This window comes from Schistocerca americana, chromosome 4 (genome assembly GCF_021461395.2).
Source record: "Schistocerca americana isolate TAMUIC-IGC-003095 chromosome 4, iqSchAmer2.1, whole genome shotgun sequence".
In the NCBI taxonomy this organism is placed as follows: Eukaryota; Metazoa; Arthropoda; class Insecta; order Orthoptera; family Acrididae; genus Schistocerca; species Schistocerca americana.
In genome coordinates this window covers 404,937,702-404,961,317 of record NC_060122.1, presented here as the reverse complement: position 1 = coordinate 404,961,317, position 23,616 = coordinate 404,937,702, and the positions used below count along the sequence as shown (strand labels likewise).

The window sequence follows — 23,616 nt, the reverse complement described above, 5'->3', positions numbered from 1 at the left end:
GCTGGTCTGATTCCTGCCGAGTATTAACTGAGTGAAAGCTGCTTATTCTTGGGAATCAACTAATGTTGTTAACAAGAAATGACTGTGAAGAATATATATATGTTGAGAGGCCAGTGTCAAAAATACCTAGACTCGTGAACAGGGGTAGACAAGTGGTTCGTGAACTTACACCACTTATTGCCCGAACCGCCAAAAATATCCTTTTAGAATGGGCTCAAAAATGGTTCAAATGGCTCTGAGCACTATGCGACTTAACTTCTGAGGTCATCAATCGCCTAGAACTTAGAACTAATTAAACCTAACTAACCTAAGGACATCACACACATCCATGCCCGAGGCAGGATTCGAACCTGCGACCGGAGCGGTGACTCGGCTCCAGACTGTAGCGCCTAGAACCGCACGGCCACACCGGCCGGCTTTAGAATGGGAAGAGTTACCACAAAATATAATACCATACTACATAAGCGAATGAATATAAGCAAAGTAGATTAATTTTCGTGTCGAACGATCACTCACTTCAGATACCATTCGAATAGTAAATATGGCAATATTAAGTCTTTGAACAAGATCCTGAACGTAGGCTTTCCACGACAGTTTACTATCTATGTGAACACCTAGAAATCTTATCACTAATCGTATGGCCATTCTGTGAAACTAAAACATCAGGTTTTGTTGAATTGCGTGTTAGAAACTGTAAAATCTGAGTCTTACTGTGATTTAGCGTTAGTTTATTTTCTACAAGCTCTACAAGCTCTATTTTGCTTCGAAGGATAGTGCTTGTCATGTAGTCATATTGTCTCCATTCCCGTACACGTCCATTCGCTCGATACAATTTGAAATGAGACTCTTCCGACCGGGCAACATGTTTCCAGTCATGAACAGTCAAATGTCGGTGTTGACGTGCCCAGGTGAGGCATAGAGCTTTGTGTGACGCAGTCACCAAGGGTGCACGACTGAGCCTTCGAAAGCCCATATTGAAGATGTTGCGTTGAACGGTTCGCACGCTGACACTTGTAGATGGCCCAGCACTGAAATCTCCCAATACCATCTGAAGGGTTGCGCTTCTGTCATGTTGAGCGATTACTTTCAGTCGTCGTTGGTCCCGATCTTGCAGGATCTTTTTCCGGCCGCAGCGATGTCCGATATTTTAAGTTTTACCGGATTCCTGATATTCACGGTACACTCGTGAAATAGTCTTAAGAGAAAATTCCCACTTCATCGCTATATCGGAAATGCTGTGTCCCGTCGCTCGTGCGCCGACTAACACCACGTTCAAACTCACTTAAATCTTGATAACCTGCTAATGTAGCGGCAGTAAACGATCTAACAACTGCGCCAGGCACTTGTTGTCTTACGTAGGAATTTGCCAAGGTTAATTGCGGATGAAAGTACGCGAGGAAAGAGTACCTGGGCTATGGCCAGCACAGGTATCGGAAAATGGATGCTGGAGAAGTCAGGGGAGCCTATTTCGGTTTCCTTCAACTTTAGTGGGGAGTGCTCTTACCGCTGAGAATAGATTCCCTTGATTTAAAGCGCCCGCTGGATGGAGTAGGGACCGCGTGGTGCTCGGAGAGATGGACGCCAAGTGCAGGCGGAGGAGGGACAGGTGTCCCAGGAGGCGTGGTAGCACGTGGAAGGCCATGGGCACGGCCACGGGCGGCCCCCTCGTGCCGCAGCTGTAGCGCTCACGCGGCCGCAGCGGGTGTCCTGTTACGCCCGCTGCCGGCTGCCGGCTGACCTGCACTTGACGCGGGATGATGTTGCAGCGTAAATGAGTGACGTCACGGCCGCGACGTGGGAACGCCACGCCGAGCGCCGGCCGACCCATATAAGAAGATTTATGGCCGCTCCGCTCCGCGGCGACAGCGCGCCGCGGCGCACAGAGCCCACGTACGGCACAGGGGGGAGGGGGGGGGGGAGCCGCTTCCCATCTCCTCGTTTCCTCCTGGCTTCCTTTTGGTTTCCTGGTTTCAGAACCCGTTATTTCATTCTACTCGATGTCACGCCACCATCAGCTAATAGAAATGGTTCAAATGGCTCTGATCACTATGGGACTTATCATCTGAGGTCATCAGTCCCCTAGAATTTAGAACTACTTAAACCTAACTAACGTAAGGACATCACACACTTCCATGCCCTTGGCACGAGTCGAACTTGCGACCGTAGCCTTCGCGCGGTTCCAGGCTGCAGCGCCTAGAACCGCTCGGCCACACCGGCCGACAGCAAATAGCAGCCATCTACTTTGTTATTCACCAGCCTATTTAGCCATTTCTACAGAACCCTACGAATAAATTATTCACCACTAGCTGACAAACCCGGCATTCAATTTTGCCAATTTTCTATTAGAAATGAAAACAAAAAATGAACTGCATTTATACTGTAATATCCTGGACATTTTCCGTATGCCCAGCGCAACTGCTTCGCTTGTGTACAATATGGTTTTGTAAATGTCTCTGTGAAACGTCTCTTCGTAGCTCTTTCGACGACAATTGTTTTCACCTACAGCCGTTTGCACCTCGCAGTTGAAAGCTGTCAAAAGCGCCGCCAGGCTTCGGGGATTTTAATCGACTGTAGGAGTTATCTTAGCAGTAAGGAATAAATATACTCTTGATGCTGCATTTTTAACACATCTCAGTGTTTATGACGTCATAGCTCCTGAACTGTTCTTACCCCGACAGCGATTGTTGCCAGCTAGTAAGAGATACATGTACCAACTTCGGTTGAAATCGGTCACTTAGTTTAGGAGGAGATGTGGAACGTAGATACACACGTTCACATACATACACCAGTTTTTATAAAATGTATGGATTTGGTTTTGAAGCTCTTCCAGTAAACGAGTTTGCAGAAAAAATTACTGGATTTCCGGTCCGTCAGTTATGCCAACTGTTTTTTTATGTGAACCGAAACATGTTGCAGGACCTTTGTGCCATCGTCATAGGATTTTCTTAATTCTTTTCTTTTTTGTCTGCATTGTTGGGTAATGTACGAACCTCTTTACATTACTGCCACTGGTAGCTTGTCGTAGTTTAGAAATATCCAATCTCATTTGCATTCTCATCTGTTGCTGAAAAGTGAAAACTAACACAAGTTTTTTTCCCGAACTTGATTCGGAATTAACACTGTCTCACTTTACAAAACACTGTGTCCTACTTTCGAGTGAAGTTACGCAAAAACATGAATTTTGTTAATGTGTATTTCTCCAAAATAGGCGAGAATTCAAACGTGAAACGAATATTTCGAAAGTATGACAAGCTACCAACATACACTAATGCACAGCATATCCCAGATAGTCCAATAAAGCGGAAAAAATTAACGACTTAATAAGGAATAACCAACGACGATGGCACAAAGATCCTAAAATATGTTAAGGTTTATACAAAAAACAGTTGTTCAAAAAATAGGACTTATTAACGAATTCCCACATATGTCGAAATGAGTAAGTTGTTCAAACTGACAGCGACGAGAACTCCAGAAAATACACCAGAATCGAAGAGATTCGATTAACCATGCACCTGCTATAGTTCAGAATATATGACGACATAAACAATGAAATTCGTGAAAAACTTCCGCATCATGCATGATGTTTAAATTTATTACTTCTTTGCTGTTAGGTCTATTCGGAACGTACTTCGCGGACAGTATCCACATACGCCGCTGAATGTACCTACATAAATATATCATTGTACAACTCATAGTTCAAGAAACATGTCATATAGACTGCTATACGTGAGAAAATGCCGCAACATTCATTAAGTTTTAACACATTTATTTTTTGACTGCGAAGACATTCCTACAGTAGAGTAAACTTAAGGAAATGCCTGACATCTGGCAGCACTTTTGACACCTTTCCACTGTGAAGCGCAAACGGCTGTAGGCGGAAGCAATAACCGTCAATTGAGCTATGAAGTGGCGTTGCCATAGTGACGATTACAAACACGTTTGAACTGTACTTACACCTTTGTACATTATGCATATTTCTTTGTAGGACTGTCTCATAATTTTTAAGGTGTTTCAACGAACACATGGAAATGAAATTTTTTCGATTTTTACTACAGACGCAGTTGATTTCTTGTTTTCATTTCTATTACAAAATTGGCAAAATGAAATCACGGGCAATGCCTATGTGTCAGCTAATTATTTATAAAGCTAAGACATGTAATAGAGCCACAAGATTATACTAATGTTTTATAAAAACAGACGTTTTATTTTTTGAATTTACACTCTTTCTCGGTAGTACAACCTGAGTTTACACCTAAAGACTCAATTGTTAATGCCTGCTTTACAAATGCGGAACCGGTATTTGACCTCAGTTCGTCGGAGAACGCCAACTGTAGAAAACTTTTACGCATGTAATTAGTGTACATCGCCGAGAGCTTTTAGCGTTTGTTTCAGTATTCCTGCACCTATTATCAACGAGCTGGTAAAAGGAAGGGGCGTTAAAAGCGACTGCAAATGAGCGACTTTACAAAAGACTAACCTTGCAGTGAGAGGTTAGGCAGAAGTAGTTGAGAAGAAGTAAGTGAAAGAGGTCATGTAATATGAATTCTTTTACTGGTAAAAATCAGTCAACGATGCAAGTGCAGGCGATACAGCAAGATTAAGGCAGGAATAAAAATATAAAAAGGGAAGACTTGCAGTATGTATAACCATATTGCCCGTAATTATTATGCAGTTATCGAAGGTACTTTAAACAGTCTTCGCGACCACAGAAAAAATGTGTATTTTTGTCACAAACGCATTTCGTTTTACTGAAATAAAAAGAATCAGTGGTCTGTGATGAAATGTATTTACAATTTCCTTGCTCTATAGATCGAAAAACAGTTCATTATAGAAGATACCAATATTACTTACTGTATTTTGTGTTCGTTTTTGGCTCACATCAGGAGACGCCATCAGCGTGTACTTTTTTTAGGTATTCCTTAGTTTGGCACTGTTGTAATTCCGCATTGTTTTGCACAAATAAGCATTTTTTACGCGTAACACAACACAACGTAGCAGCACTACTCTTGGCTTGCATTTATCTCGCTGAGCACGAGTCTGCCTGGTTTCTGCGAGTAGTGTTACGAACTGATGGAACTGAAGATCTAAATGGTGAGTAGGTGGGGGAAAGGAACAGGGGGAGTGAGGCGACGACGAGAGAACAGTGAGTGCAAAGTAGCGCTATTGATAGTGAGTTCGATCATAAATATTTCCATATTCAACTCCATCGCAAGCCTTCATTTCTCTCATACGTTAAATAAAATACATAGAAACAATATTAAACGACATAACATCACAGAGAAAGAGAGCATTTTTAGATAAAAAAATAGTTTTGAGTTGGTAATTACGTACGGAGACCAGACAGACACATGCTGAGACAGGAACACGACAACAAACATTTCACTTCTAAATGTAACTGCTGTTTATGTTCTTAGTTTCACACTTGTATGTCGAGTGCAGTACAGACTCTCTTCCGCTATCCTTCTTCCCGAAATAATTTTGTGATCTAGTTTCTAAAAAAAGGGAGCGCAAATAGGCATTTCCCTTCACAGGAATTGCATATTTATAAACATTTATTCTTCCCACATTGTGTTGTGTTTCACATAAGGAAATGCATGGTTCTGAAAACCTGTATAGGTTTAGGGGGAAACAACTGTGCCAAACGAAGACATACCTTAAAAACGTGCAAGCGGACGGAGTTACCTGTTGTGACCGAAAATCGGACATGGAATACAGCAAGTAAAATTAGCGTGTTTTGTAACGAACTGTTTTTCGGTCTAGAAAATAAGCCTGATTGTAAAATCTTTCATTGCAGACCACTGGTGATGTTTAGTTTCAACAAAACGAAAAAAACATGTTTGGTGAAACAATACGCATTTTCTTGTGATTGCAAAGACGGATTTAAGGGGGATAGGACGTCAAACGGGCAGACTTGTAGAAGGAGAGGCACCACAGGACATTTTAATTTCCACTGTCTATACTTTTACAAATAAATTCATGAAACTTTGTCAGCATCACCAAGAAGAATTCAGGAATCACACTCATAGCAATGGAAGTTCGAAAACACAATTAAGTAATTCTTTTTTACATGTGAAATTTCATCATTTTTTTCACTTACTAATGGCAGCATTTGTTGCTATAGGTACACTTTTCTTCATAAGTAAGAGAGATGGTTCGATGAATTTTGCACAGCATACAAACCATACTTAAAGGTGTATGAAACTCTAGAATTTTCCAAATCTATTAAAAAATGTGGTAAAAATTGAGGTAATTAACTACAAAATTTGTTTTTTTTCTAAACATGAAGTTTAAAATACAACAGATCATTCGTTTTTTCATAATTTTAATAAATTCTAGAGTTTCATACACCTGTAAGTATGGTATGTATGCTGTGCTAAATTCATCGAAGAATCTCTCTAACTTATGAAGAAAAGTGTACCTATAGCAACAAATGCAGCCATTAGTAAGTGAAAAAATGATGAAATTTCACACGTAAAAAAATTTTTTTTGTTATGTTTTCGAACTTCCACTGCAATGAGTGTGAATCCTGAATCCTTCCTGGTGATGCTGGCAAAGTTTTATGAATTTATTTGTAAAAGTATAGACACTGGAAATTAAAATGTCTGTGACGCCTCTCCTGCTCCAAGTCGGCCCGTTTGACGTCCTACCCCCTTTAAAATCCATTCAAATAGAGAATATGCATATATTTAGTGATATACTGAATCGGCGTAATCCGTATGTAAATAAAATTAGTTCTGTCATCTAATCTTTGCAATATTTCATTCTTTTCAATTCATTTCCGAATGTAACTGCCGTTTATGTTCTTAGTTTCACACTTGTATGTCGAGTGCAGTACAAACTCTCTTCCGCTATCCTTCTTCCGCAAATAGCGCTTCTCTCGTAGGTATTAAAACCGACTACTTTCTACATCTACTACATCTACATCCATACTCCGCAAGCCACCTGACGGTGTGTGGCGGAGGGTACCTTGAGTACCTCTATCGGTTCTCCCTTCTATTCCAGTCCGGTATTGTTCATGGAAAGAAGAATTGTCGGTATGCTTCTGTGTGGGCTCTAATCTCTCTGATTTTATCCTCATGGTCTCTTCGCGAGATATACGTAGGAGGGAGCAATATACTGCTTGACTTTTCGGTGAAGGTATGTTCTCGAAACTTCAACATAAGCCCGTACCGAGCTACTGAGCGTCTGTCTGCAGGTCTTCCACTGGAGTTTATCTATCATCTCCGTAACGCTTTCGCGATTACTAAATGATCCTGTAACGAAGCGCGCTGCTCTCCGTTGGATCTTCTCTATCCCTTCTATCAACCCTATCTGGTACAGATCCCACACTGCTGAGCAGTATTCAAGCAGTGGGCGAACAAGCGTACTGTAACCTACTTCTTTTGTTTTCGGATTGCATTTCCTTAGGATTCTTCCAATGAATCTCAGTCTGGCATCTGCTTTACCAACGATCAACTTTATATGATCATTCCATTTTAAATCACTCCTAATACGTACTCCCGGGTAATTCATGGAATTAAATGCTTCCAGTTGCTGACCTGCTATTTTGTAGCTAAATGATAAGGGATCTATCTTTCTATGTATTCGCAGCACATTACACTTGTCTACATTGAGATTCAATTGCCATTCCCTGCGCCATGCGTCAATTCGCTGCAGATCCTCCTCCATTTCAGTACAATTTTCCATTGTTACAACCTCTCGATATACCACAGCATCATCCGAAAAAAGCCTCAGTGAACTTCCGATGTCATCCACAAGGTCATTTGTGTATATTGTGAATAGCAACGGTCCTACGACACTCCGCTGCGGCACACCTGAAATCACTCTTACTTCGGAAGACTTCTCTCCATTGAGAATGACATGCTGCGTTATGTTACCTAGGAACTCTTCAATCCAATCACACAATTGGTCTGATAGTCCATATGCTCTTACTTTGTTCATTAAACGACTGTGGGGAATTGTATCGAACGCCTTGCGGAAGTCAAGAAACACGGCATCTACCTGTGAACCCGTGTCTATGGCCCTCAGAGTGTCGTGAACGAATAGCGCGAGCTGGGTTTCACACGACCGTCTTTTTCGAAACCCATGCTGATTCCTACAGAGTAGATTTCTAGTCTCCAGAAAAGTCATTATACTCAAACATAACACGTGTTCCAAAATTCTACAACTGATCGACGTTAGAGATATAGGTCTATAGTTCTACACATCTGTTCGACGTCCCTTCTTGAAAACGGGGATGACCTGTGCCCTTTTCCAACCTTTTGGAACGCTACGGTCTTCTAGAGACCTACGGTACACCGCTGCAAGAAGGGGGGAAGTTCCTTCGCGTACTCCGTGTAAAATCGAACTGGTATCCCATCAGGTCCAGCGGCCTTTCCTCTTTTGAGCGATATTAATTGTTTCTCTATCCGTCTGTCGTCTATTTCGATATCTACCATTTTGTTATCTGTGCGACAATCTAGAGAAGGAACTACAGTACAGTCTTCCTCTGTGAAACAGCTTTAGTCGAGCACCGCGATTGAGTGTCCTAGTCGTTTATGAGTACAATGAGACTGTATGATTTGATTGTTTCCAGCCCAGATTTGATTCGGGTGCCTACGGGAGCAGTGTGTGCAGGCGAGTGACAATGAACCCGCCGGCCTGCGCTAGGTCGCGCCGCCGGGCTAGAGGCGGAACCGCGCCGGCGGTGGGCGCGGCGGCGGCGGCGGCGGCGGCGGCCGTGGGAACGCGCGTGGCCGCGTGTCGCTCATTGCGATGCGGCGGGCGCGCGAGCTGGCATACCTCGGCCGCCGGCGGAAACGCCCGCTGCTGCGCCCCCTCCTCCGCCACACGCGACACTTGCTCCGGCCGCCGCTCCGCGCGACACACGACACGCGACCGTACACGCTCACCGCTCCTTATCTCGCCACCCGCCGCCGTCCTGGCCGACAGTTTTTCTAGCGCTTCCAGATAAGGACCTCGAAAGCGACGGAGGAAGGCTGCAGCTTTACGTCCCGCCGACGTAGTGGACATTAGACGGGGGACCTATCTTTAATTGGACAACGTTGTCGCAAGAAATTCGCCGGGGCCTTTTCAAAGGCATTAACCCTGTAAGTAAGCTGTTTAGGTTTTTTTATTGGTACCGCCACGTAGCGCTCTGTATGAAAATCACTGGCTGTGCTGTGTGCAGTCTGTGGCTGGTGGGCATTGTTGAAATAGTCGCTATTGTAGTGTTGGGCAGCTGGATGTTAACAGCGCGTAGCGTTGCGCAATTGGAGGTGAGCCGCCAGCAGTGGTGGATAGCTATGGCTCAAATGGCTCTGAGCACTATGGGACTCAACATCTTAGGTCATAAGTCCCCTAGAACTTAGAACTACTTAAACCTAACTAACCTAAGGACATCACACACACCCATGCCCGAGGCAGGATTCGAACCTGCGACCGTAGCAGTCCCGCGGTTCCGGACTGCAGCGCCAGAACCGCTAGACCACCGCGGCCGGCAGTGGTGGATGTGGGGAGAGAGATGGCGGAGTTTTGACAGCGGATGATCTGGACGTGTGTCCATCAGAGACAGTAAATTTGTAAGACTGGATATCATGAACTGATATATATATTGTGACTTTTGAACACTATTAAAGCCGGCCGAAGTGGCCGTGCGGTTAAAGGCGCTGCAGTCTGGAACCGCAAGACCGCTACGGTCGCAGGTTCGAATCCTGCCTCGGGCATGGATGTTTGTGATGTCCTTAGGTTAGTTAGGTTTAACTAGTTCTAATTTCTAGGGGAATAATGACCTCAGCAGTTGAGTCCCATAGTGCTCAGAGCCATTTGAACACAATTAAGGTAAATACATTGTTTATTCTTTATCGAAATGGCTCAAATGGCTCTGAGCACTATGGGACTTAACATCTATGGTCATCGGTCCCCTAGAACTTAGAACTACTTAAACCTAACCAACCTAAGGACATCACACAACACCCAGTTATCACGAGGCAGAGAAAATATTCTTAACAAAATCTTTCATTTGCTAACTATGCCTATCAGTAGTTAGTGACTTCAGTAGTTAGAATCCTTTATTTAGCTGGCAGTATTGGCGTTCGCTGTATTGCAGTAGTTCGAGTAACGAAGATTTTTGTGTGGTAAGTGATTCATGAAAGGTATACGTTAATGTTAGGGCCATTCTTTTGTAGGGATTTTTGAAAGTCAGATTGCGTTGCGCTAAAAATATTGTGTGTCAGTTAAGTGTTGATCAGAATAAGTAAAGAGAGTAATGTCTGAGTAGGTTCAGTTTTGCTCAGCTGTTTGAAAATCAAATAACGTAAGGGGTTTACCAGCATAGTAATTCATTAATTTTTCTAAGGGGACGTTGCATGTGTTGACAACCCTCTTATGTGATTTGACAAAACTACACAATATGTATGCGTCGCAATCCTTACATATTACAAGAACTACGACAATTCTCATTGATTTTCCCGTCTCAGCGGCACATTTGTAGTTTGACTACATGTTTCGAGCACTCTAGATCATGCAGAATGAGATTTTCACTCTGTAGCGAAGTGTGCGCTGATATGAAACTTCCTGGCGGATTGAAACTGTGTGCCGGGCCGAGACTCGAACTCGGGACCTTTGCCTTTCGTGGGCAAGTGCTCTACCATCTGAGCTACCCAAGCGCGACTCACGCCCCGTCCTCACAGCTTCACTTCTTCCAGTACATCGTCTCCTACCTTCCAAATTTTACAGAAGCTCTCCTGCGAACCTGGCAGAAGTGAAGCTGTGAGGACGGGGCGTGAGTCGTGCTTGGGTAGCTCAGATGGTAGAGCACTTGCCCGCGAAAGGCAAAGGTCCCGAGTTCGAGTCTCGGCCCGGCACACAGTTTTAATCTGCCAGGAAGTTTCACTCTGGATCATCTTCAGATCTAAGTAGCTCCGCCAGCAACTCGTCTTGTCTACTCAGAACCACATATCAGACAACACTGATATGTTGATGACCTTTATCTCGCTGACAACTCCCACAAAATGACGTGACAAGACGTTTATCGCTCATCACGTTTTCGCTGTTCGTGCAGTAAAACTGCCGCATGCATCCCAGTATACTGAGACAGTAATTTTCAACAGTAAAACCTTGAGAATCAACGCATCAAAGCGGAGAAAGATATTTTAGACGCGAATCAGGAACCTACATTTGCTCTGTCTATCCCTTTTTACGTCGAGCAGATGACTGGATTGTAGGCAATACACATTGCATCACTTATGCAACAGAGTGCTTCCATTTGTTTAGGGCATAGCCAACAATAAAAGATGACTGGAGTCGCCGAGAAGCGTCAGAGAAAGTTTTGTCTCAACATCCAGTTTTTTTTTTAATTACAATCTGTCACGATAGTTCTAGGAACATAATCGTATGATGATTCTTAATTATAAATAAATTAGATTCTGGCTGCATACATAATCTAATAACTCGAAATAAGCATCATTTCTGCCATCGGCTGTAATTAAGTATTTTCCACTTTTGGCTGATATCGGCTGTGATGCAGTTGGCAAGTGGATATGATGCAGTTCCCGAGTGATGGTTGTTATGCATGAGGACAGGTCACACCACTGTTCAATGCGAGCCAGCTGAGTAGTGTTGTCATTTCTGCTACTGCTGTTAAACTGTTAATAGTGCAAGAGGTGTTATTTGTCTGGGTGACTGTCGACCCCAGTTATTTAAACAGCTCAACCATCTCAAAACTGTAACTGTCCATTGTTATTGAGGTTGTAATGTACTCCTTGCTTCCTGTCCCAGCAGCAACATTTTTTGCTTTCTGTTGGTTGATTTTGCCGGCCGGTGTGGCCTAGCGGTTCTAGGCGCTTCAGTATGGAACCGCGCGACCGCTACGGTCCCAGGTTCGAATCCTGCCTCGGGCATGGATGTGTGTGATGTCCTTAGGTTAGTTAGGTTTAAGTAGTTCTAAGTTCTAGGGGACTGATGACCACAGATGTTAAGTCCCATAGTGCTCAGAGCCATTTGAACCATTTGTTGGTTGATTTTCAATCCCATATTCCTACTGGCCTGCCCAAGTTCGATGAATTGTTCCTGCATTGCTTTCCGAGTTCTTGCGACTGTATCTTTGTCATCAGGATAAGCGAGTATCTGCGCTGATTTATAAACGACCGTCCCTCTGCTCAGCAGATGCGACTGACTCAGCAGTAAATGTAAATTTGAATTGCTAATGGATGGGAAAATTTAGAGGGTAATCATTTCCCTTGCGAGCTGATAGGGTAAAACAAAGAAGACGGCGCCAGTTAAGGGCAAGAAACTAGTGGAAAAATAGATTTCAATATCTGTGCTGCACCCGACCCGAAGGTGTTTTAGAGTGGTAAGAACAACGCGACCAGCAGCCGTGATAGGCGAGGGAGGGGGCTGGAGACGGTGGAGGTGCGTTTGGTATCGTTTTGATTGGTGGCCGTGATAGGGCGCTCCGACATGAAGACGCTCTTACGCTCCAAATTACGTTATCTGGAGGCGTGGCGCAGAGTGGACGGGGCAGCGGACGATTAATCTCGTCACGGTAACATTTTCTGAAGGTCAGCGGGCGCCCCTGGCGAAGCTGCCTCCACTGTACAGCGCTGCCGACGGAGCCTCAGCTGCTAGGCTCCTGGGGACCCCTTGTCCCATCTGCCCGTCCGCAACACAGTCTGGCTGCAAGTGATGCCAGGAACAAATTATGGCTGATTTAAGTTTACCATATTCAGTTAAGTATGTTCCATATTAAGTGAGCAAAAAAAAAAAAAAAAAAAAAAAGGTTCAAATGGCTCTGAGCACTATGGGACTTAACTTCTGAGGTCATCAGTCCCCTAGAACTTAGAACTACTTAAACCAAACTGACCTAAGGACATCACACACACCGATGCCAGAAGTAGGACTCGAACTTGCAACCGCAGCGGTCGCGCGGTTCCAGACTGTAGCACCTAGAACCGCTCGGCCACCCCGGCCGGCTATTAAGTGAGCAGTATTGTCTCCTAGTCAGCTACGGTAACAACAAAAGCACTATGCCATTTTCTCGGCTATAAACCTTTGTTTACGATCCTTCTCATCCTTAAGCTTTACTTGTCTAATGAATGTTGTAAGATGTCGTTTGTTCTTGATGGTGCTTCCTTTCAAACCAATATATTTAGCATCAGCATAACATTTTCTTTTCGAGCTGTCGTAACTTCTTCATTGAGTAACTTGCAAATTAACGTCAGTGTATCAGGGATGGAAACAGTGCTCTAGAAAGGAAATGAACGGAATCGTGAATTACTACAGTTATGAAAGGATATGACGAAGAATTCGATATATCGAAACAAGTGATATCGCTGAGGATCTTGAGTATTTTACAGTATGATAAACAGTTGTAACTTTCTGTCATTTTCGATACTCAGGCAAAGGTGAATTTTTCTCAAATTGATGTGTTAATGTGAGGAGCGAAAATACGCAAAAGATGTTCTGGAAAATTTCAGCCTTATTCGGCGAGATGTACTTAATGATAACGAGAAGAACTGCGCTGTTCTGAAAGCATTTACCTTCACATATACGGGGTATCTTAAAAAGAAACGAATAACTTTAGGGGCAGGTTCTTTATACCAAAACAAGAAGAAAAAAAAAGTCTAGTAAACGAGGACTGTACGGCTGATCCCGGAGGAGGTTCGAGTCCTCTCTCGGGCATGGGTGTGTGTGTTTGTCCCTAGGATAATTTAGGTTAAGTAGTGTGTAATTCTCTTTAAGGAACTTGTCCCTAAAGTTCGTCGGTGTTCTTTTTGGGACATCCTGTATACAGAACAACGCCAGTCTATGTTTGCGAAATGTACACTCAGTACAAGGAGAAGCGTCATAATATAATATTACACCTCTGTTTACAGACCTATTGCATATCCTTAAAAAGATTATGGATACATACAATATCTCGCCAAAGAGAAAAAAGAATTGGTACGAGCAAAAATCAAACTGCACCATACTCGCTTCTTTGTATATTATCCATTTACCAGAAATATTTTTTATGTACTTTGTATAGGTTGTGAAATACAGACACGCAGGTATTATTCGAGACGCTCTATTATAAATGGTCAAGCTTTTACAGAAACGAAATGGGCGTACGGCGTTCTTAGCAGGGAGTAGTGAAAGATGAAATTGTTAATATTGCCAACGTAGACAGATCACAAACTGTAGAGAAGAAAAATAATCGCACACGCATTTCCTTGTTTCTCCCGACAAACAAGCTTCGCACAAGTAACATTAAGATTTCACTATTAACATTCCTTACCGCAACGACAATGAAAGTTCGGCCATGAACCATGAAAGAAAAGCCGTGGAACAAAGGGTGTTGCCTTGCCGGAGAAAGCTTCGTTTGCACTACACGTCTTGGTCGAGGCATTGTTTTCACAAATTCCTGCTGGCCGCGGTGGTCTTGCGGTTCTAGGCGCGCAGTCCAGAACCGCGCGACTGCTACGGTCGCAGGTTCGAATCCTGCCTCGGGCATGGATGTGTGTGATGTTCTTAGGTTAGTTAGGTTTCAGTAGTTCTAAGTTCTAGGGGACTGATGACCACAGATGTTAAGTCCCATAGTGCTCAGAACCATTTGAACCATTTTTTTTCACAAATTCCTCACTCCTTCAGCAGAAGCCTGTAATCACTTTTGCAGTGAAACGTGATATGTACTACTTTGTGCTACTGTTTAACTATTCGACGGAAATGCACTCAACCATTTCAGTAATAATACTCAAATTACTGGGTCAGGTTATTTGTCCTGTTTTACACGCAATTCGTTTTTGGACGTCTGTCCAGCATAGAGCATGTATCCACAATACACGCCATATTTATAAACATTTCACTACGTACAACAGTACTAATCTAATCTAATCTAATCTTGCGTACGAAGATTTAGAACAGCTGTCTTAAAAACTTCCGTTTCGGAATTCTGCAACGCCGCCAACGCTCACGAAACGAAACGAAGATTTAGAACAGCTGTCTTAAAAACTTCCGTTTCGGAATCCTGCAACGCCGCCAACGCTCACGAAACGAAAATAAATGTAAACATCTGAAGACGGGACGTCAGACATCTTGAAATGTCAGTATGGGAAAATAAATGCCTGTACAAGCAACTGATTGCAACTAATTCATTATACATTACTTTCAGTTTCAACAGCTGCAATGTTATAATGCATCCACAATGGACAAGAATAATTTACTAACGTTAATAAGAGAAAGAACAGAAACACAAAATAGGGCAGTGAGATAGATTGGCAGTTCCTGTCAACAAACACCGTTAGCAAGCTTTTCTTAAATATATGTCAAAAAATACTTTTGATAACTGATCGCACACGTATGGGTTGTTTTTGTAACCTAAATATATTAAGCCATCATTTCCACGTTCATTTCAAAAGTTTAAAATTCGAAATTGCTTGAACTCAGCGTATATTGGCTCTATTACACAGAATCCAAACTGAAAAAATGCGAGCAACAGAACAGCGAATTGTCAAACCGATAACACGCTCAGTATGTATTGGCAATACTGAGAATATTTTGCTTAGATCAGAATTTCTCTTATTGATAATACGACAATATTCGCCCGCAGACGGTCATTAGATTGACGTGTTGACGATAATATTGAACGTGTGAGGTCCCTTAACGTCCGTGAGACATTTCTTACTTTTTCAGATGATAGGTACGAATCATATGTTGTACTACATGAAATGGCAGAAACTGCTCAAATCCATGGCAGCCAAGCAGAAAAGGTGTCCCGAGCGGATTAAAATGCAAGCGCCTCACACTCTCCCACGCATTTCCTCCGCGAGTCGGTTTGAAACCAACGGCGGGCCGATTCCGGCCACAGGTGTACAGGCAACTTCGGTACCGTGAGAAGTCTTTTGAGCTTCTCTGTTGAAAAACCACAACAGTACTGCCTACTGTCGGGGCTTTTCTTTCGTCATACGAACCAGAGTAGTGATAAGAATATGAGAGTTGCAGTTTTTCTAGCACTTAGGAACATCTCACAGTCGACTAGGGACGCGAAGCGAGGTGTCTGGGAATGCCGCCCCCCAGAGAGGCGTCAAAGTGTGAAGGGTCCGACGATTCCCCCGACGGAGCGGCCACAATTTAACGTCATTATCCCTGGGCGAGTCTGGACACCGGCCCCGGCGGAGCCATTATACATCCGGGGCGCGCAAGGCGTCCGCGAGCGCGCGGGAAATTGGGGCTGCGTTAGCGCCTGCGCGTCCGCGGAGCGTGTCGGCCGCAGCCGGGGCCGAGGAAAATGGGAGCCCATTGTCGGCGCCTCCTTGTTTCTACGAAGCCTCGGCGCCCCGCGGGGGGCGGCGGACCAGCCAGCTAGCGCCGCTTTTGTTCCGCGCCCGTTTACTGCCGCGCCACTGCTCGCCATTGTGCCATGCGATACCTGCTGCTCCACCGCGCTGCGGTCACGTATGCCCAACGATTTCACGCCTGCGTTTCTTTAATTCGAGGGACGAATCGCTGCCTTATACATAGTGGGGAACCTCGATAGAGGTAGGGATGCCCCAGACTGTGACTCTCCGATAACAGTGATTTCTTTTAATGTTACTTTTTGATATTTGGTATTTTAGTTGTGATTTGTCACCGTTTTAAATCACATTTTACCAGTTCACAACTGGTATTTTTAATTGCCATAGTATTAAATCACATTTTACTACTTCTCAATTTGTATTCCTCCTCCTGTTAACGCTGATTGTCGGTGACGTATTTTTAGTTGTGATTTGTCACAGTTTCAAATCACATTTTACCATTTAACAACCTTTATGCTGTTAATGCAACTTTTCGATAACTGTTATTTTTAATTGTGATCTGTCACAATTTTGAATCACATTTTACGAATTCACAATCGAGATCCCTTCTTCTGGTAATGCTGCTTTTCGGTAACTGGTATTTCTATTTGTAGTTTGTCACTGCTTTAAAACACATTTTACCAATTCCCAACCCATATCCCTCCTTCTCTTACCGCTAATTTTCACTAACTGATGTTTTCAGCCGTGATTTGTCACAGTTTTAAATCATATTTAACCAATTAACAACCTGTATCCCTGCTGTTGTTAATGCGACTTTTCGGTAACTGGTATTTTTAACTGCAATTTGTCACAGTTTTAAATCACATTATACGAATTCACAGCCTGTATCCCTCCTTCTGGTAATGCTACTTTTCGGTAACCAGTATGTTTAGTTGTGATTTGCCAGTTTTAAATAACATTTTACGATTTCAAAGCCTGTATTCCTTCGCACTCCAACAACGTTAAAATGTTCTCACCACAGCTACTCCTCTGTGATTGATCACAAATAATAAATAACAGGAACTGGAAAGTATATATGCTAGCTGGTATATCTGGACAGGTGAACTAGAAATGGGAACTGTTGATTGATTGATTGACTGAGGGCGGCTTATGAGACTAAACGGGGGAACTGTTAATTCCACTACCTGCTTTAGGTGATAATCAGGTTGTGAGTTCACGTAGCTCAGGAATGTGAATGCCAAAAAAAGGTTGTAGAAACGGATTGGCCTAATGTGTAGTCTAATATTGGCGTTCGCGCCTTATTCAAAAGCAGTTTCCTATGTTTAACGGACTTTTCATCTTAAAAACTAAAACTGCAAGTTAAATTTAGAAAACATGTTTACGTAATGGGCAATATTCCGAGGCGAATTTTGATGCATATTATGTGTATTCTGTATATCGCACATAAAAAGAAACGAAAAATACAGGGTAGTCCTCTAAATAACTTTAGACATGATGATTAAAAATTGAGTGAGACGTGGGCACGCTTGTGCACAGACGAAATTTCACCTGAACAAAACAGTCTGTGTAAGTTTTTTTTTTTTTGGCTTTAAATTTCGTGTTAATGAAACAAGTGTGAAAATATTTAAAGTGTGACGTTCAGAACCATAACATAAATTTCCGCACAGTGTAATACGGATTCGTGTTTAGGATAAGTGGCACATTTCTTGGAGCAAGGGGGGGGGGGGGGGGGGGGGGAGGGTTAGAGATTCTACAGTATATATTCACTGGTTTCACGCCTTCAGCAAGTAAAAAACGAATAACAGAACGTTGTTCAACTAATGTGGATGTTTCAAGTGGACCCGCCATCTTGAAATGTATTTTTGAGGTTATAAACAAAACAATGTTGATACATCAGCTGATCAGGGCTCATCTCAGTGATGCCAACTTGAAGCCATAGAAGTACCAAACTTGCCCTACTATCAGTTTTTCCCCAGACCAATTTGTCTCTAAGTATTGAATGACCCTCGTATATGTCCTGGCGTGGAAGTTTGCTGCTCGCAAACTTTTAACGGTTCTTAATAGCGCATTAACTTTAAGAATTTGATAATAGGATAATGTTGTCCCGAAACATAAGGCGTTAAATAAATCGCACATTTTTGACAACTGGATCGTAATATTCTCACAAGGGAACCTCCCCATCGCACCCCCCTCAGATTTACTTATAAGTTGGCACAGTGGATAGGCCTTGAAAAACTGAACACAGATCAGTCGAGAAAACAGGAAGATGATGTGTGGAACTATGAAAAAAATAAGCAAAATATACAAACTGAGTAGTCCATGCGCAAGATAAGCAACATTAAGGACAATGTGAGCTAAGGAGCGCCGTGGTCCCGTGGTTAGCGTGAGCAGCTGCGGAACGAGAGGTCCTTGATTCAAGCCTTCCATCGAATGAAAATTTTAATTTAATTAATTTAATTTATGATAATCACAACCAGAAGAAAACCTAAATCGGGCAAGGTAGAAGAATCTTTTTACCCGTTCGCCAAGTGTACAAGTTACGTGGGTCGACAACATATTCCTATCATTTGACACACATGCCGTCACCAGTGTCGTATAGAATATGTCAGACGTGTTTTCCTGTGGAGGAATCGGTTGACCTATGACCTTGGGATCAAATGCTTTCGATTCCCATTGGAGAGGCCCGTCCTTTCGTCTACTAATCGCACGGTTTTGCTGTGCGGTCGCAAAACACAGACACTAAACTTATTACAGTGAACAGAGATGTCAATGAACGAACGGACAGATCATAACTTTGCGAAAATAAAATTTTCACTGGAGGGAAGGGTTGAACTAAGGACCTCTCGCTCAGCAGCTGCTCACGCTAGCCACGGAACCACGGCGCTCCTGAGCTTACGCAATCCTTGATGTTGCCTATCTTGCGCGTAGACTACTCAGTTTGTATATTTTGCTTATTTTTTTCACAGTTCCACACAACATCTTCCTGTTTTCTCGATTGATCTGTGTTCAGTTTTTCAAGGTCTATCCACTTTGCCAACTTAATAACTAATTCCGAGGGGGGTGCGATGGGGAGGTTCCCTTGTCAGTACTGACTCCGCAATGTATTGAAGGGACATAAATGTTTTGAAATCTATGGCGTCTTCTTGAGTATACTGCGCGAACCGACCCTACAGACGGTCAGTACTATTGCACGACATTCGTAGTTGTGTAATAAACATCGAGCGTGTGGAGGGGCCCTCTGGGGACTGCGGCAGGTGTGTGGCGCAGCGGTACTCACCGTCCAGCGGAAGGTGAAAGGCAGGACGATGGTGTCGGCGCCAGAGTCGGGGTCGGCGAGCGTGAAGGAGCTGCCGCCGAGCACGGCGGAGGAGGCGTTGCCGAAGGAGCAGGAGCCGGTGGCGGTGACGCTGCTCTGGTACTCCTTGAGGCAGACGCGGAACAGCGTGCTGCACGGCCGCGGGCACTGCGACGCGTCGCCCGCGCCGCCGCAGCAGCCGCCGTCCAGCAGCCGCGACCGCGGGTTCGACATCTCCAGCACCTGCAGCTCGAAGTACCCGGAGCCGCGCGCCTCCTGCACACGCACACGAGAAGCATCGGCGTTAGCTCTCCCCGCACTGATGACCTGAAAACGTCTTTGACGCCGCATAACACTCCTTTCCCTAGACGACCACGTGAGTTAGACCAGTTGAAATGTATTCACAGCTGCAAATATGTACAACCATCAGCTCTATTATGGAATGACGACAGTGAAAATTTGTGGCGAAACTGGGCTAAAACCCGGATTTCGCGCTAGTCGCGAACGGACGCCTTGCCTTTAAGCTATCCGGGCGCATACCACTGCCAGCCCCAAACTTCCACATGTCGTCAGCCACGTATCTACAAACTGCACTCGTACATTAACTACGTAAACGTAGAACCAAAATACCTGGTATAGGCATGAGTATTCAAGTACAGAGATATGTAAACAGGCGGAATACGGCACTGCGGTCGGCAACGCCTATATAAGACAAGTGTCTACTTTGCGTCTTCGGGTCGATTCCACAGTGCGGGCAGTGCGGCACTATGCTTTGTTTATTTTTTCAAATTGTTGCATCCTTGAGCCCCCGATTACCAGATGTACATCTAGCGGTTCTCAGCTGACGTCCCCGCTTACAGGAGTCAAGGATAACACTTTATTAATAATTATAATACAAAGTAATATCTCCAGTTACAGTTACCAAAAAAAAAAATGGTTCAAATGGCTCTGAGCACTATGGGACTTAACATCTATGGTCATCAGTCCCCTAGAACTTAGAACTACTTAAACCTAACTAACCTAAGGACATCACACAATTACAGTTACATTCTCAGCAAGTACACCAAGTCCTTTCATCCATACATGTATTTTCTCATCATTAGAAACTTTTCTACATGAGCGGGTATACAGAGTGAAAGGCATATTACTACAAACAAAACGAGGTCTACTTTGCATCTTCGGGTCGATTCCACAGTGCCATGTCTTGTAGGCGATGACATCTCGATCGGCAAAAGATTCTAATCCAGGTAGCGATGCGTTCTCACTTGTTACATCGGTTACTGCTTCTACTATGGCAGGTTATCAAGATTTAAGTGAGTTTGAACGTTGTGTTATAGTCGGCGCAGAGATGGGACACAGCATCTCGTAGCGATGAAGTGGCGATTTTCCCGTACGAACATTTCACGAGCATACCCTGATCATCAGGAAACCTGTAAAACATCATATCTCCGATATCGATGCGGCCGAAAAAAGATCCTACAAGAATAGGACGAACAACTATTGAAGAAAATCGTTCAACGTCACAGAAGTGCAACCCTTCTGCAAAATGCTGCAGATTTCAATGTAGGGCCATCAAAAAGAGTAAATGTGCGAACCATTCAACGGAACATCATCGACGTGTGCATTCGGTGCCGAAGGCCCAATCGTGTACTCTTGCTGACTGCACGATATAAAGCTTTACGCCTCCCCTAGGCCCGTCAACACTGACATTGAACTGTTGATGACTGGAAATACGTTGCCTGGTCGGACAAGTCTTGTATTAAATTGTGCCGAGCGGATGGTCGTGTACGGGTATGGAGAATACCTCATGAATCCATGGACCCTGCATGTCACCAGCGGACTGTTCAAGCTGGTGGAGGCTCTATGATGGTGTGGGGCATATGGAGTTGGAATGATACGGACCCCTGATACGTCTAGATAGGCAGATGACACGTACGTAAGTATCCTGTCTAATCACCTGCAACCGTTCATGTCCATTGTGCATTCTGACGGACTTGGGCAATTCCAGCAGGGCAATGCGACATCCCACAAGTCCAGAATTTTTGCAGAATGGTTCCAGGAACACTCTTCTGAGATTAAACACTTTCGCTGGCCACCAAACTCCACAGATATGAACATTATTGAGCATATCTGGGATGTCTTGCAACGCGCTGTTTAGAAGATATCTCAACCCCCTTGTACTCTCACGGATTTAGGTCCCCCTATTTTGATCTCTCCATCTCGTTAGCAATGAAATACAAGTCTTAGAGGCTCTGATGTCGCGAGGGTTCTTCGAGAATGCATACTCTGCTTGTCTTCGCGGCAGTGTTCATTCATTCATGAAATTTGAGTTCATTTGTCCAATACAGCTCATGAGATGCCTTTCCACGAAGTATAGTCCAGTATTTGCCTTATACAAGTTATTAAAAAAAGTATTCCGTATTTTGAGAGATCAGAACAGAAAGAAATGTCCAGTATACATACATTAAAAGCTATCAGCATCATCGCCACTGCAAGCTCCTCGCTATTAACAAACACTGTAAAGAAAATGAGTAGTTGGCTTCTATTATGCCGGTAGATGCAAAGACAAAAGTGCGGTGTAAAAGCATTTCACAAAGTTATCAAAACAAAAACTGGCCGCATTACGACTAATGTCTGTACTGCACTAACACAGAACTGTGAATACGGTTTACTGTAACAAAATTAGCAGATATTTACTGCCTGCTGCATCCATGGGCAATAACAGAGGACTTTGTCCACATTTGTTTACAGCATTCTGTAGGACTTTCGTAATGGCAAACAGCTTGCAGCACAGTAGATCCTTTCAGAAGAGCGAACATCAACAAGTGCTGATAGCTCCTACGGTATGCATTGTAGAGCCCATGGTTACTAGACTTTGTACCTTGTTTTGATCCATACTAACACCTCTCAATAATGGAATACTTTTTGGAGAAAAAAACACGCTCTGTATAGTACTCGAATTTGAGCTGATACGGTAACAAACTGATTGTCCATGTCTGTTCGCAGCATCCTTACCAAATCCTCGACAGAATTTCATTGAAGCTGTCTTCGTGCAGTATATACGAAACAAGCAAAGGTGTATAAGAAACAACGACACATTTATAAAATGTGATGTGTTAACTTCAGGTAGTAATTGGAACGGAATAAAATATGGAATTATACAGGCAGGAATCGAACCTGCGACCGTAGCGGTCACGCGGTTCCAGACTGAAGCGCCTAGAACCGCACGGCCACACTGGCCGGCTTGAACCAGTTATCCAAGATGGTGAGAGTAAGTCGTATGTAGGAATACTACTTTCATCTACAAGAAGAACAGTTCGAATTGATTCCCGCTTGCACAGTGATGGTTTACAAAGACTAGTTGTACTCCAGAGCACTCTAGTTCAAATGGTTCAAATGGCTCTGATCGCAATGGGACTTAACTGCTGAGGTCATCAGTCCCCTAGAACTCAGAATTACTTAAACCTAACTAACCTAAGGACATCAAACACATCCATGCCCGAGGCAGGAGTGGAACCTACGACCGTAGAGGTCGCGCGGTTCCAGACTGTACCGCCTAGAACTGCTCGGCCACCCCGGCCGGCAGCACTCTAGTTAAGTACGCTTTTCGTTAGATCATGTAATAATGTTTGTGAGAATTGGAAAGACTCTTACTCTTGATACACACCGATTAAAAACGTCAATAGTCTCTTGCGAGACTCCGAGACGGTAACAAAATAATAGGGTCTACGCATTCACACAGAATTCGGTAAGCGTGACGTAACATTAAATGCAGGGCAGTAGAGACGTCTGTATTCTCGCCTTTACGCGCCTGCGCGGTAGTCAACGACGGGAAACATCTATTAATGCTTGTACAGGAAAACACAGCACACCCTTCACGCACTGCAGTATTAATACAGCTGCAAAATTCCAGCTGCACTGACGCTTTGTACCTTCGCGCTTGCTGCCAGAACAGAAGGTAACGCGGCCGTGTTTGAGCACACTGTGACCGCGCGCCGCTTCGTCCCGCTGGCCGAGCACAGCGGCTTGCGGCAAACAGGATGTGATGTCAGAACGAGCGATCACTGGCCA

General features: G+C 43.8%; 1 protein-coding gene across 1 annotated transcript in view; it reads right to left on the bottom strand.

Moving 5' to 3' along the window:
* Positions 1-23,616, bottom strand: part of LOC124612262 (protein jagged-1b) — a 582,430-nt gene that overhangs the window by 436,535 nt on the left and 122,279 nt on the right. Inside the window, exon 2 of the mRNA XM_047140352.1 lies at positions 19,528-19,821. Within this exon, the coding sequence (XP_046996308.1) occupies positions 19,528-19,821 (294 nt within the window). The remainder of the gene's footprint in view (positions 1-19,527; positions 19,822-23,616) is intronic.